The sequence below is a fragment of the Zosterops lateralis genome (assembly GCF_965231275.1).
Source record: "Zosterops lateralis genome assembly, chromosome: 4".
Taxonomy (NCBI): Eukaryota; Metazoa; Chordata; class Aves; order Passeriformes; family Zosteropidae; genus Zosterops; species Zosterops lateralis.
In genome coordinates this window covers 438,630-454,706 of record NC_139765.1, presented here as the reverse complement: position 1 = coordinate 454,706, position 16,077 = coordinate 438,630, and the positions used below count along the sequence as shown (strand labels likewise).

Here is a 16,077-nt window from a genome sequence, read left to right as displayed (position 1 = left end):
GGTGATATGAGATCCTGGGAGGTACCCCTGAGAAAATGTGAATTAAGACTGAATCACCACCATTTAAAATGCTGTCTTACTAGAAATAATTGTGGGGTATTGCCCTGATGGCTCTGTTGCACTATTTAAATCAGGCCTTCCCCTTTTGACAGAGATAGTCCTTGCAGGCAGCATCCTGAGGCTTTTCTCATGGAGTCTGGTGGCTCCCTGCTGCCTCATCAGCAGAGCGTGGGTGAGGGCTGGATTTATGTGCAGCCAACTTCCTACTTGCCTCATTCCATTCTAGACTCAGCCCCAGCACCACAAAGTTTTTTCAAATGCTCTTTAACTGATTTTTTTTTTTATACAATGCACCTTTTTTGTCACCGAGGTATTTGAATATCCTCTATAAATTTTCACCTTCTTCTCTGATGATTTAGACTGAATTGTCTTTTTTAGTGTCTTTTCTCAGCTTGCTAAAGCTGACTTGAAGTTATTTATCATACCATATAGCAGTGGATCATCACACAAACAGTGCCAGGCTTGTGGATCTTCCCAGGTCTCTCAGACAAGGTATTGGTAGTGAGCTCTGCAGAAAACCTGAGAGTGCTGCATGGACTTCAGCAGGCATTTGCTGTGTGGAATTCTTCTTTGGATTTGAATGAGTCTTATGGCAAAATGCCAGTATCTCCTTTTCCTTGCACATGGTGTAAAAGTGTCACTTTTTTATTAAGATCTTGTGGGATCTTTTTTCCTGCTGATTTCAGTAGGATAATGGCACTTGTCATTTCTCCATGTTGGAGAGATGATTCTTAAGTGATCCTGGCACTGTAAAGCTGTTTTTTACTTTGTTTAAAAGGCCTGCAATTCAGAAATAAAATACCATTTTATTTAGATCATCTGCAAAAAATATATATATTTAAATGCCTTTTTATTAGGAATGTAGCCAAGTTAACTTTTAAGCATTACAGTTTTTAAAATGGTTGAAGTGAGTTCATGAATACAGGAAAAACTCATCCTGCTTGCACAGACAGGAGAGGTAGGTTTTGTCTGTGTTGAAAGCTGTGTATAACTATCTTAAGTCATCCCTGGAGCAGCATTTAGAGACATATTTTTCCTCAGTAGCCAGAAGTGGTAGCAGTGTAAATAAAAATCTGAGAACATGGAGACATTGTTCCAGATTTCAGTGCACCTTTTATTGTAGCCAGGACTCTGTTGATTGTCTGAAGTCTATACCTGGAATTGGACCAGAGGTTGTCTAAACAATCTTCAGAGAGCAGGTAATATGCAAGTAATGTAAAAACCTGCTAAATAAATGTCATTGTGCTCCAGCTGAAACATCTGAATCATTTGTGTGTCCTGTGCCAGCAGTCCAGTGCCTGGCTAGTGAGCATGGAGAATTCCGGAGGCCTCTGCAGCTCCGTAGATCTTTTCCAAAGATCCTCTGCATCTTCCTGCAGATAACTTACCTTAGAATGGGCAATGGATGAGAAAGTATAAATACAGTAATCAGAAATTACTGAATTAGAGAAACATCCTCAGCAGTAGAAGGGGGTGAGAGACTTGGAAAAAGCAAATTTCAGGATTTTTGGAGAATGTGAAACATGGAAGAAGATGGGGAATGGGTGTTTTCTGTGAAGAGTGGCTTCAGAATCTTTGGATACTATAATCAAATGTCAGCTGAAAACATTGTCTCTGATTGGGAAGGGAATAATTAGATGGTGAGAGATTCTGTTTAGAAAATAAACTTAATGCTTTATTTTCTCTGAAGAAAGCTTTCACAAATAAAAGCTGGAGAAAGGCAGCTGAGTTTCTAAAGGCTTGCAAAGAAAATTACAATAAAAGGTAAATTAATTCAGATTAGGAAAATAGAATTATCCTTAAGGAAAGCTTAAATTTATTCCTGAGAGTACTCTGTCAGAAAAGGGTAGTGTATCTTCATAGATGATCTGTTAGGGTGTATTTTAGCTGACAAGGGATTTGTCTAATGAGGTTATGTCATGGTGATTTCTGGTAAAGAATTGCAGTACTGGAACAAAAAGTGCCATCTTCTCAAAGGATATTAACTTAATGTCCAGAGAATTTTCTTAAAAACAATTCTAAGTAGTATAGCTGCTTTCAGTTTCTTTATGATTGCAGAATAACTCTCCATCCTTCAGGACAAACAGGAGATAAGAATAGAATCACAGTTTAATCAAGTTCATTCCACTTAGGTAGAGAAAATGTAACACAAAAGTGAGCTGGAGTTTTGTGTGGTTATCAGTGAGAGAATGGCAAGGGTTGCACCATTGCTGCACTCACAGTTTTGAGTTTGACTTTTCTTACTGTCTTAAAGGACACAGCAGAAAAAATGCTCAGTGGGGCTTCTGAATACCTTTGGTATTTACACCTTTAAGTGTCAATATCCTGTCAGTGTTCATGAGGTTACATAGGAACCTGATTTCTAAAAAAACATTCATCTTCCAATATGCAAAATGCTCTTTTTCAAAACTCTGTAGCTCTTCTTACTTGAGCACGAATGGATTTCATCCACTAAGGTTTAGTGGTGTCCTAGTAAATCTGAGCAATGGAGTTATGGAAACATATTTAGGTAATTTATTTTTAAACTAAGCTGCAAAACTTTATTGCTGCATGTTAATGATTTAGTAAATACAATAATAAAGCTGGTTTTTGTCTCTTAATGAGAAAACTGTATTTGGCCACAATAGCAGGAGAAATTGAGGAGATTGTTGTTGAAATGATGTCTGTGCTGAAATATGTGGGTTGATTCTGTCAGGTTCTATTAGTTGAGAGAATGGTTGAGTTGTTAATGAGTTTCAAAAGGAAAATTAGGGACTAGGAAGTCTCTGGGTGTGTCTCTTTATGGCTTGTTAGCCAAAAAGGGAGGAATTGGTGGGGAAAAATTAGCACAGTTGCACAGTGGACTTACAAAGTTGGTCACATATAAAATGAAAATAATTTAATGGCAACATGTGAATGTTCAAAATTAGAATATCAGCAGTAATTAGGTTGGAAAGATGCCTGTTAGCATAATGCATACCCAGTTCAGTGGGAACAGGGACTGTAAATATTACTAAAAATTCCCTAGGGTAATAATGCATAGGAAACTGTATCTTCAAAGGTCTTCTGGAAGCAAGAAAAACAACTGATTTAGGCAGAGAAATCATCTTTTTTAATGTTTATTGCAAATGTTTTAAAACCTATGTTAAACACTATTTTGGAGGAAAAATTTTTGGGTTTTTTAAATAATTGATTAAAAACTTGGAAGGCCTGTCATCCCAAGGGACTGGCACGAGATATCAGTCCATAACTTTGGAAAATAACAGATGAAGTATCATCAGGAAGTTAACTGAAGAATTACTTCTGTAAAATTACATGCTCACCTTCAAAATTGGTAGGCTTGCTGAGATCTTTTAAGATCAGTGAATTTCAGGAGGAAGATTTTGAACAGTGAGAATGTAGTGGCCTTCTGTACCACATCAGGAGATTTTTCAAAGTATAAGGAGGCAGCATAAAGGAAAATGCCAAGGTGATTATGTTGCTAATAAAGATAAAAGCAGCATTTTTTCTTCTTTTTCTTCTTTTTCTTGTTACATTAGTGGCAGTGATGTGAGAAAATGAGGTAGGTCAGTAATGGGAAACAGGAAGAAGTTCACTTGAGCAAAGCATTTCAGGAAATGTCGCTGGCAGGGGCACGGAGCTTATCACCAAATGGGTCTTTCTACTTCTGATTTTGAGCTTGCAACATGAGCAGCTGTGATCTGAGGTGTGCTCACAGCATTTCAGCACAAATAAGCCCAGAGGCAGCCAAGCTTAAGGGAGTTGGTTGGAACTCCTCATTAGTGTCGTGTGGATGTTTCTACTCAAGGAGATCCTGTTGAAGCTGCATTAAAATCCAGGCACTTGACTGAATCAGAGGGATTCTGGAAAAACTTGCTCTGGCATTCTTAGTTTTTGCAAAATGTCAAACCTAGGTTTTTTTATTTGGTGTAGGGGTGCTGCCTTGTAGTTCATCTGGAATATTAGGTGGGAAATAATTTGGAAATTTGGGACAAAAAATCTGTCTCTTACTCCATTTGCATGTTCATGGCCTTTAGGAACAGAAAAGCATCTTTTAGGCCTGCTTCTTTTGATGAGCACACATTCTGGGAGAGTGGAATAGAAACAAATTGTGAAGAAACCTGGAGGGGAAATATTGGTGGGTTGTGCTGATGTGGTCTTGTTTTTGTTTTTAGGCAGAGGCAGGAGAAATGAGTAGAAACACTGAACTAAAGAAGCTGCAGATCTTTGGAGCTGGACCCAAGATGATGGGACTGGCATTGGGAGCAAAGGATAAAGAGGGTAATTAAATCTTGAGCTCTTTGCTTTCTGTGAGTGCTTTGCTTTCAGTGAGACTGTTAAATCTTCCTGAATGTCTCTAGAGACAGTATTAAGAAGGCAAATCAAAACTGGAAAAAGAAAGCTAAATATTCTAGGGTTTCATTCACAAGAGATTTACTGAGTGCTTCATATAACTTGGCAGAGTTTCAGCTCTTTATGTATTATATAGTAACAATAACAATTAAGCAGCTGTTCCATGAACTGACTGAAAGAGAAAGCATGATTTAGAAGTGCTGAAGCTGATCCTGCCAGCCAAGTGCACAACTGAGGTGTCTAATTCCCTGTTCTTCATGAGGCCATGGGGATCACCTGTGAGGATAAGCCAAAGATGTGTTTCCTAATCGCTGTTGATTTTAGACTGGCCAGGTATAACATGACATTTTTGCTTTCTTGGGCCTGTTAAGCAGTGTCTGATCTGAAAGGCAGGGTGCCAGGCTGGGTATCTGTGGTGTTTTTACCAGTTAAGTCTATCTTGATGTGATATTAATAGCATTTAACTTCATTTGACTTCCAGATGAGGTGACGCGAAGGCGCAAGGGAACCAGATCAGAAGCCTTTGGAATGCAGATGAGGCAGCGCAAGGGAACTCTGGCTGTCAACTTTGTGAGTTTGCTGCCTTTGCTGGGATTTCTGATAGAAAGGGCTTGGTTGATTTTTCCAAGGTTTTTCTTTTGTCCCCTACAAGAACCCCCACCCCTCCAAACAGATGAATGAATGCACGCCCCAGCAGATGATACTGTTATGGGAAGAAAGAGCAGTATTTTGGAAAACAATCTGTGCTTTAGGCTTTTGTTTGAATCTTTTGGACAGGAGGGCTGTTGCAATGTGAAGCTTTTTGCTGATCATACTTGCCACATGCTTGAATGCCTTCACTAGCTCAGCTTTTGTTTGAGCTCCCCTTAGTAGAGCAAATACAGAAGAACAACTATTGCTTCTTCTCTTTAAAAGACATTCTGGAGTGCTCCAGCACTTCAGGAGTTTGTTTTTAGCATTTTCACATCTTGTGTCTTTTCTATTTTGAATTTAAATAGGAAAAATAAACCAGTTTATTTCTAAAAATAAGTCAGTTTAGTTCTCTGATGTTTGTCCATGGAAAAGCAATGTACAGTTGTTTTTAATGTCTTTCATAGAATGTGACTTCCTGCTTTTAAAGTGTCATAACTTACCGTGTGTGTCCAGGCATGAATGAAGATCCATGCTTTTATTGTCTAAAGAATCAGATTCTTTACTGGGAATTCAGCTGTTCCTTTTTTTCTCTTAGCCTGAGAACACTTACAAAAGCTTATCTTAAATACCAGCCATGGAAGGACAAGGCAACCTAAACACTGTAGTAACCACATTTTTATATGGGGGGAAAAAGTGGGAGAATTTGGATATTTAAGCACCATCTATTTAATGATGGTTTTAAAATATTCAAATTACTATATAATACTTTTTATAAAATATGAAATACACCTCTATAAAATGCACCTTTTTATCTCCTCCTCTTGAGGCATGTTGTTATATGCCATCATAGTCTTACACTGTTTTGTTACATGGCTAAAAGGATGTTTTTGTGGGTATTGCATAATCACAGGTCTGCTTGTTGTGAGTATCTGTTTCAGTGCAGTTTTTGTATTTGCCACATCATCACTTATGCTAACACAGGGGTTGCATATGTTAATAGGAATTTAGAGAGAAGAAGGTATTACCAGTGAGAGGTAGCTAGTGAGGATTTAGGATTGCTGTTTTCATGCATTAACTTTTGGGAAGAGAACATGGAAGTACCTGCTGAGTTACCTTCCCTTCTGTGTATCTTGCAACAAAAGCAGCTGGCTTGGTGCTTTGGACAGACATGATATTCCATGAAGATGAGTGCGTGGATTTTTTTTTTTTTAAAGGGGAAAATGATACGTCTCTGAGTGGAGCTACATTATTTTTTAAAATAGTTTCTCAAGAAACCTGAGCAGTGTCCCTCAGAAGTATATTATTGCATAGCTAGGAGGTTGCATACTTAACTAGGCAGCTGTAACTCAAGATGGGTTTGTCATTAACTATTTAATCCACCTGAGCCTAATCAGCTGAAATGCACATGTTTTTGTGACAGCTTGATTAAATTAACAGACCCCACCAAACGCTGCCCCACCTCTTCTGGTGTTATTTTGAGCTGTGTGAAGGAAATATGCACAGCCTGAGTTGGCAGGGGCTGGTGGGAGTAGTGGCAGAATTTGGAGCAGGTGTCATTCATGAGGTTCATGCTGTTAGTAAAAATTTATATGTAAGGTGATTTTTTAGTGATGATAAAGTAATACCCTGGGTTTTTTTCACTTAGGTTGTTACACTTCTTCAGTGTTACATTAAATGTTTCTATTATTAAAGTTCTTTGCACAATAAAGGAAGTAAGAGCAAAAAAAACTTGAAATCTCTTAATATGATTTTCTGTGTGACCCCAGAGAATGTCTCCCAGTCAGTGTTGTTCTTGTTGAGAGACTATCTTGAACAACTTCCAAAAACTGTTTGCCACTGTATTGGGATTAATACTTCTCTGTTACCATTCTGAGTTTTTATCCTTTGCTTTGGGAAAATCGAGAAAGGACTTGGTACCTTTACATGTAGTTTCCTTTGCTTCCTTGTGAACTTTTAGGTTGAAATTTGTAGGTTTGTGGATTTTGTTATCTCTTTTTCATTGCAAAAATACCACTGTATTGTTGCAAGTGATGATGTGTATCTTTCTGAAACAGCTTTTTGAATTTTTTTCAGCCATGCAGTCTTAGTAGAGATTTTGTTTAAATTGTTTTCCACAATAAGAGGGCTGAAGAGAGGGAGTTCTAAAAACTAACTTACACTTTTGCCTTAGAATAACGTAAATCAGATGCTACTTGAGTTAGATAGCAAAAGATAGTCCAAGTGAACTGGATAATTATTTTGCAGCAGCCAAAGTCCTCTTGCTCCCACATAGTGCTGCTTTGGGAATTAAACACGAGCTATCATTCTCAAAAACTAGAGGAGACTGTTGATGCTCATATATTGCATTTCAGGGTATCATCCTTTGTTCCTTAGCTTAAGAAGTGCAGGCTCTGGTTGAGAAACTTCTTGTAACTTTTTTCTTTTTTTTTCCCCCACAGGTTGATCTCTATGTTTGCTTATTTTGTGGTAGAGGAAATAACGAGGATAAACTGCTGCTGTGTGATGGGTGTGATGACAGCTATCACACTTTCTGCTTGATTCCTCCTCTTCCTGATGTTCCCAAGGGTGACTGGAGGTGTCCCAAGTGCGTTGCTGAGGTACAGTTCAGGAGCTGCTGAAGCTTTGTGTGTGTACAAACATCAAAGAAAAGCAGTTCAGCAATCCATCCATGTAGAATGCATAGTTTGTTTTGGAATATTGTCAAGATGAGCCTTGAATTTTGGTAGATGAGCCATAAGGAGAGAGAAACATTCTTCTAGAACTTGGGCACAACCTTTATTATATGACATATGGCAGCTAAACATTTGCTCTTGGTGTATTTAGAGCTGAAACTCAATTTGATAATCTGGTAGTGGGAAATTAAGTGTGAGAACTAGGGTTATAAAGGATGTTTCCACATTATGATGACACATTTTGTAAACTATGAGGTAAATAAAGTGTGAAATTTAGGCATAACAGGGAGCTTTGGTTATTGGAAAGACATTACAGTGCTGTTCAGAATGGCCTGTAGCAGAAAGTGAAAGAACTAATTTAGAATTTTACTGTAGCTATTTTAGATTTGGTTTAGTCTAAAAAAGGAACTGCTCAGGCTCTGAAAGTGGAAGCTAGTTGAATTTCATTGCTTGAAAAAGAAGAGCTACCCAGTTCCAAGAGATGATTGATCAACAGACAGCAAACATCACTTGATTGGCTTTGTATTTGTCTTAAGGAAACCAATTTTGCAAGCTCACAAAGTTGGTAGCTGTAGGATTCAGAGGAAGAAGCTGTAACTGTGTGATTGAGGGTGACTTTCACTCCTCAGGCTGTGTTGTTTCCAAAGAACAGTTGTGCACACGTTTATGTGCCCATTTTCCCCGTGCCTGCTGCAGTGTTGGCTCCTGCTGGATCCTTTATGGTGGTGTTTGCAGAGCTGTGCAGCCACAGGAGCTGCATCAGCTCACTGCTCTAACCCTTCACTGACAGATGAGGTTGTCAGATTAACTCAGGCAAATGCTGCTTAAAGAGAGGTGGAAAGTCATTGCTACAGGCAAGGGAAGAAACTTTCCCTTTGGGCTCCTGCTCAGAGAGTGGATTAACCTACTTCTTTATTTTCTCTTAAGAGAGAGCAATAAGGAAGTGTGGGCAAATGCAGCAATCTAATATGGAGTTAATTTAGAGACTGTAGTAGTAAATGGAGTGGCTGTAACAGTTTAAGAATGTGGAAACTCAAGAAATTTCATTTTGCTAGGAAAAACAGGGATAGATTGTTACCAAAGAAAAATATGCAGGCAGGGACAAACCCAGGAAAGATAAGGTGCCAGTTAAGTTTTTACTAGCAAATTATACAGAAAATACTTGAAAAATTTTGGAAATACATTGAAAGTAAGAGGTAGAAGGAGGAAACACGTGGCTATAATATGTACTGGAGAGTAAGCAAGTAACAGCAGAAAGATGCTTGAAGTATTCACTAGTACTTTTTGCCTCAGTTTTTACTTTAGATGTTAATTGTGCACAGATGCTTAATGTAATTTTACAGCAGGGTACTGGAACAGAAGCAGGGAAGAGTAGGGTAAGGACTTTTTATATGCATTTAGGTCAACATTGTTTGACAGTGTTCACAGATGTTGTAGATTCTCTGTCACAGGCTCCATTTAAGAACCACTTTGATACATGTTTTCCTCTTGAAAAAAAGGAGTAACTACTGATGAATTCCTTTCCAGTCTTGTTTCTTTTACTGAAAAGCTGACTATCAGTTTTACATCATCTTTGTGTTCCAATATATCTCATATATATAAACATGGTGTCAGCTCCAAAGGAGCTGAGAAGGGCACATTAGAAATGAGTGGGGAGAGGAGCTGGAATGTCCACCAGTGTTTTCTGTGTTTTCAGGATGAATGGGGATAGAACAGTGAAAGACTTGGAGATTTTCTGTCAGATGGGCCCTGTCTGTTGTTGGCTGTGTTGCTCTGTTTAATTTCCTTTTTCCTCTTCCCCATTATATATTTTCACAGTGTCAAATCTGTTGGTGATTTGCTGGCTTGATTAGACCGAAACACTTGGGGGGGTTGTTCCTGTGCAGTTACTCTGCAGGTGCTCGAGTCCAGTGTGTGTGCAGCAATGTCCTGTGGCAGCCTGAGCACCTTGTGCAGAGTCTTGCCCTGTGGCAGGAAAGCAGAAGTGTGAGCTCTGGGGGTGCAGGGTTAGATCAGCTCCCGTGCCGTTAATTCCGGGCTGTTTCCGTTGTGGGACGGCGGCCCCGGCTAGAACAGCCTCACAAACTGGCAGCTCATCCTCAGATGGACACTAGGGCTTCTTGCTAAAAATGTAACTGTGTCAGAGTCTGCTGCAGGGAACAGTATTTCTGTGTTCTGTCTCCTAGGAATGCAACAAACCTCGAGAGGCCTTTGGATTTGAGCAAGCTGTCAGGGAATATACTCTCCAGAGCTTTGGGGAAATGGCTGATAACTTCAAGTCTGATTATTTCAACATGCCGGTCCATGTGAGTTTCTGCTTTTGTTGGGATTCCTTGTAAGGGAAAAAGAGAAGAGGCTTCAGCTGATCCTGGATTTCTGCTAAGACATCTCAGCCTTGTTTAAAGAGGCACCATAAGCTTCAAACACATAAACAAGTTATTTAGCTTGCTGGCATTTCAACTTTATTTCACCTTTTCCATGCAATGGGCAGACAGCTTTACTGTGTGTTAGAGTTTACTGTATGGGGCATACTCTAGTTAAAGTTCTTGTCCTTTCTGATAAACTGAACTAAGTATCTTGCTCTTGTTTGGCATAGGGGCCCTTCTCCTGCCCTTCCTATGCCTTTTGTTGTGGTTTAGTTTGTCCAGAGGATAAATCTTTGTTTTCCTTCCTCTTAGAGTATCTTCTTGTAGACAAATCAATAGACTGAATCTGTCTGATAATCACTTCTTTTTTTTTTTTTTTTTTTTTTTTTTTTTTTTTTTTTTTTGTTCTGCATCAAACATTTTTGATGCAGAACAAAAACATAGCATTTTTCAAACTAGCATTTTTGCTTTGGCACAGTTCCACTTTCCTGTGAACTGCATGCAGCACTGTGGTCTTCCTCTTCTCATGGTTCTTTGGTAATTTATGGGCATTCTTGCTAAAGCCTCTACCTTTTAAGGACTCCAATTTGTGATGCAACTTTGGGATGTGGAACAAAGCTTATTTTAAGAATAAGCTTCACAAATAAATACATTTAAGTAAGAGTAATGGTGAGTTATATGAAGATCAAACTCCTCAACACAATTTTATATCTGAATTTCCTTACTGCTGTTTAGAAATCCTGAAATAGTTTGGGATTTGCATGCTGGTTTGCTCTCTTTGCTGCCTGATTTCTGTTGGTGGTCTCCTCTTCTCCTTGTGTTTTGCTGGACTTGAGGTGATTCCATCTCTTCTGCTTATTCCTTCCCTCATGATGTGGAGTCCTGTTTCTGAAATATTCCAGCCACAATGGAGGAATACAGACCAAACTGAAGAGATGGAGGGGAGAGGAGGAGTGACCTTGGTGTATGAAAATTCATGGGGAGTTAATAACGATTTATTGCTTGAATGATAATTGTTGTTATCTGCACATGCCATAGCACCTCTTCTGCTTTCAGATGGTTCCCACTGAGCTGGTAGAGAAGGAATTCTGGCGCTTGGTGAGCAGCATAGAGGAGGATGTTATTGTGGAGTACGGGGCCGATATCTCCTCCAAGGACTTTGGGAGTGGGTTCCCAGTGAAGGATGGCCGACGAAAGCTGATGCCAGAGGAGGAGGTGAGGAATATGCAAACTGGCCCCATTTCTTGCTCTGCATAACATTTCACATTAAGAATTTAGGTCAGAAATCAGTGTGGATTTTTTCATGAAGAAATTGTTTCAGGCTTTGCATGTGCTTAGCATTCCTTTTGAGCAGGGCATTACTCTGATATTTGAGGTTCTTTTACAGGTCTGGTTGCTGATAACCAAGGTCTGCTTCATGATTTGAGTCACACCTGTTTTCTATCACTTAATTTAGCAGGCAAAGATATGCAAGTTGTTGCAGTTTGTCAGAGTATGAGGAGACTCTTCAGTAATATTTTTTATTGTTCCGAACTTTTTCATTGTAGAGTTAGCTACAGAAACATGATTCTGTCCTCCATAGGAGGTTCTTAATGGGTGAAACAAATTAATTGGATTTAGCTTTTTTCTCTGTGCATACTGTAAGAATGAAAAGATGTAGATACAGCATTCAATTATAAAAAAACAAGTGATGCTGTCCTCTCAAAAATGAGTGTGTAGGAATTTCTTCCCTTGAGAAAGCTTTCTAAAGTAGTCTACACAGTAGATCAACACTGAGTGCAGCATGGTAAAATGGGTGTTAAAAAAGCTGAAATAATAACATGAGATTCACTGTATTGTTTACAATTTAAAGTTGTCCTGTGTTACTGAAGACTTCTGTCTTCAGTTCTTCTGCTGATGTTGCTGGTATTTTATTCCACCAGAAAAGCATGAAACCTGCAGTCTTGTGATGGGGAAGAAATGAAAGAAGATGGGCTATGCAGAAATACTAGGAGTGGTGTTAAAGTCTTTAGTGTGATTATTTAATGACTGCAATATTTAAGGAATTATTTCTGGCTTTGTCTCATTGTTGCAGGAAATTTTCCATTAACTACTATAGAAATGGATAGGCTGATGTTTTCTTTTGTATTTTCCTTTTCTGGACTTGGTGTCCTTACGTTCTTCTGATTTGATCAAATTTTCTCCTGGCAGGATTATGCTCTCTCTGGTTGGAACCTGAACAACATGCCCATCCTGGAGCAGTCAGTCCTTGCTCACATCAATGCAGACATCTCTGGCATGAAGGTGCCCTGGCTGTACGTGGGGATGTGCTTCTCCTCTTTTTGCTGGCATATTGAGGACCACTGGAGCTATTCCATCAACTACCTGCATTGGTATGGGCTGCCCTGTGTGCATCTGCCTTAGCAAGTTTGTAGTTCTGCTTCAGAGTGCCTCTGCACACTGAGGATGCTTGTAAATGGAAAGCTGAATGTGCAGTGTTCTTAGCTGTGGCTGAGGGAAAGTGAATACAGATGCTTTTTAAATCGTTGTAGTGGGTTCAAGGCAAAGCATTCAATTAAGGCAAACTCAGGACAAGCAAATTAGTGCTTTTCATTAACTGATGAAATATTCTTGTGTGGCCAGCATTCCAGTTTGATCGTAAAATTGTGCTTTTACAGGATCCTATATTTTTAAAGAAATTTTTTTGTTTAGAGCTAAGAGTTCCTTGGTTCCCTGCTTTATGATTTAAAGTTGGGATATCTGTGTGCTGAAAGTGGAGTCTGCTGTCTCTAGAGGCATCAGAGCTCACTGTTCAGCAGCAGATCCACGTATATACGGAAATACTCCTTGTAAAGAGAAATATGGAAGTAATTCTGCCTTTTGGAACAGTCCTGGAAGCGTGGTGGTGTCCAGCTCTTGTGTTTGAATGAGGAAAGGTGTGAGAAGACTTGTGACAGACCAGCTGTGGGCAGTGCAGTTTTCCTAGTTCAGACACTGTCACAGTGAGTGGAAGGGGCAGCTGTGGGAAGCTAGGAAGTTTGCTGGACATCTGGGAGAGACGAGCTGATGGCCTTACAGCCATCGCTGCGCATCTTTGAAGCGCGTTTGGCAGGCAGGAGGGTGTGATGGGCGGGCTCGGGGAGGGCGCTGGGTTTGTTCCCGTGTCTCGGGGCTCTTGGCTGGGCCCTGTGCCGCTGCGGGAGCCTCGGGCTGCCGGCAGGGGGCGGCCGGCACTGCTGGGAGCGCGGGGAGCACACACCGTGCATGGAGAGCATTGTCATCCATAGTGCAGTACAGGATAACACACAGTGCATTGTCATCCATAGTGCAGTACAGGGTGACACACAGTGCATTGTAACCCATAGTGCAGTACAGGGTGACACACAGTGCATTGTAACCCATAGTGCAGTACAGGGTGACACACAGTGCATTGTAACCCATAGTGCAGTACAGGGTGACACACAGTGCATTGTAACCCATAGTGCAGTACAGGGTAACACACAGTGCATTGTAACCCATAGTGCAGTACAGGGTGACACACAGTGCATTGTAACCCATAATGCAGTACAGCATAACACACAGTGCATTGTAACCCATAGTGCAGTACAGGGTGACACACAGTGCATTGTCATCCATAATGCAGTACAGGGTAACACACAGTGCATTGTCATCCATAGTGCAGTACAGGGTAACACACAGTGCATTGTAACCCATAGTGCAGTACAGGGTAACACACAGTGCATTGTCATCCATAGTGCAGTACAGGGTGACACACAGTGCATTGTCATCCATAATGCAGTACAGGGTAACACACAGTGCATTGTCATCCATAGTGCAGTACAGGGTAACACACAGTGCATTGTAACCCATAGTGCAGTACAGGGTAACACACAGTGCATTGTCATCCATAGTGCAGTACAGGGTGACACACAGTGCATTGTCATCCATAATGCAGTACAGGGTAACACACAGTGCATTGTCATCCATAGTGCAGTACAGGGTAACACACAGTGCATTGTAACCCATAGTGCAGTACAGGGTAACACACAGTGCATTGTAACCCATAGTGCAGTACAGGGTAACACACAGTGCATTGTAACCCATAGTGCAGTACAGGGTAACACACAGTGCATTGTAACCCATAGTGCAGTACAGGGTGACACACAGTGCATAGAGAGCATTGTAATCCATAGTGCAGTACAGCATAACACACAGTGCATAGAGAGCATCGTAATCCATATTACAGCATAACATACAGTGCATAGGGAACATTGTAATCCATAGTGCAGTACATGATAATCCATAACGCATAGTACAGTACATAGTACAGTACAGGTGTGCCAGGAGCCTGGGTAACACACAGTACAATTCATTATAATCCATAGTACAATACATCATAATGCATAATACATAGTACAGTACATGGAACCCCATCAGGTGTGCCAGGAGCCTGGGTAACACACAGTACAGTACATCATAATCCATAGTACAATGCATCATAGTGCATAGCACAATGCATCATAATTCTTAACACAATGCATCATAATCTATAGCACAGTACATCATAATGCATAGCACAGTACATCATAATCCACAGTACAATGCATCATAATCCACAGTACAATGCATCATAATCCACAGTACAATGCATCATAATCCACAGTACAATGCATCATAATCCACAGTACAATGCATCATAATCCACAGTACAATGCATCATAATTCTTAGCACAGTGCATCATAATGCTTAGCACAATGCATCATAATCCATAGCACAATGCATCATAATGCATTGAAACCACAATACATGAAATCCCAGTGTGCCAGCACACTCCTGCTTGTACTTAGTAAAGTGGATTTTAAAAATAAATCTCAGCACTGGAGATGCTAGGTTGTGACAGTTCATTTTGATTAAGAAAGGACCGGAATAGTGCTTGAGGAATTATTTGTTTAGTTTTGGTCCTATTAATCCTTCTGTTCCCTTGTACTTAATTAATCCATGTTACTTGGCATTTTTCATCTTAATAGTCCAGTGGATCACAGGTTTTTAGTGGTTAGTTATGAATACTAGAGAGACTGGGTGTATTTTACTCCACTTGCTGGTATCCTGTTCTGTTGGTTTTAGGAATATGACTACTCCAAGCCTAATTGACTGGAGGAGTACCATGATCTTTCTTAGACTGTAGCTGTGGCAGCCAATGTCTGGTTTATTAAACCTAATTCCTTCTCCCTGAAGGAAAATAATTGCCCATTTTACCCCTTTGGAACATGGTAAGTGACAATCATCTTCCATGCTAGGCTTGTCAAGGCAAATCTACTGCCAGGTATGTTGAGAATTGTGTTGGAGTGTAACTGATTTTTCAGATTAGAATAGTGCATCCTGAAGAAGATGCTTGTTGACTGAAGACACTTTTTTAATCCAGGTGTAAAGTGGCTCATGAGGGCAGTGCTGCTGGTGTGAGGTGTGCTTTACAGCTGGGTGGCACCATCAGTTCCCTCTCCCTTGTGTTCATTCATTCCTGTGCTTGTGTCCTGGCAGGGGAGAGCCCAAGACGTGGTATGGTGTGCCCTCTCATGCAGCAGAGCAGCTGGAAGATGTGATGAAGGAATTGGCTCCTGAGCTCTTTGAATCCCAGCCTGATCTCCTGCATCAGCTGGTCACTATTATGAACCCCAATGTGCTGATGGAACATGGTGTACCAGTGAGTAGCACACCAGCATTTTTTACATAAGTACTTCTATGTGCTCTCTTTTTTCATTCTCTGCCAGATTTGTATAACAAGGGTTTGGCATAACTCTGGAAAATTTTTATGGTGGGCATTTGCATATTCATTACTTATAGGGTATTTTTTAAAGCTGTTTTCCAGACTTTTCCCTAGACTAACCAGGAAATTTAAATTATCTCGTAACAGAAGTGAGTGTGCCAAGCTTCCTACATAAAATACCTTCCAGAACAAGCATATGCTGTGTATTACACTTAATTTTTAATAAAAGAAAACCCTTTTCCTTGTGTAACAGCAAGTTTGTCTGAAATG

General features: G+C 40.1%; 1 protein-coding gene across 3 annotated transcripts in view; it reads left to right on the top strand.

Annotated features, from left to right (window-relative positions):
* Positions 1 to 16,077, top strand: part of KDM5A (lysine demethylase 5A) — a 45,190-nt gene that overhangs the window by 7,647 nt on the left and 21,466 nt on the right. For all 3 annotated transcript variants that reach the window (XM_083860154.1, XM_083860153.1, XM_083860152.1), the window contains exons 6-12: positions 4,215 to 4,320; positions 4,874 to 4,962; positions 7,464 to 7,622; positions 9,884 to 10,003; positions 11,120 to 11,278; positions 12,254 to 12,435; positions 15,582 to 15,744. In XM_083860154.1, the coding sequence (XP_083716280.1) occupies positions 4,215 to 4,320; positions 4,874 to 4,962; positions 7,464 to 7,622; positions 9,884 to 10,003; positions 11,120 to 11,278; positions 12,254 to 12,435; positions 15,582 to 15,744 (978 nt within the window). The remainder of the gene's footprint in view (positions 1 to 4,214; positions 4,321 to 4,873; positions 4,963 to 7,463; positions 7,623 to 9,883; positions 10,004 to 11,119; positions 11,279 to 12,253; positions 12,436 to 15,581; positions 15,745 to 16,077) is intronic.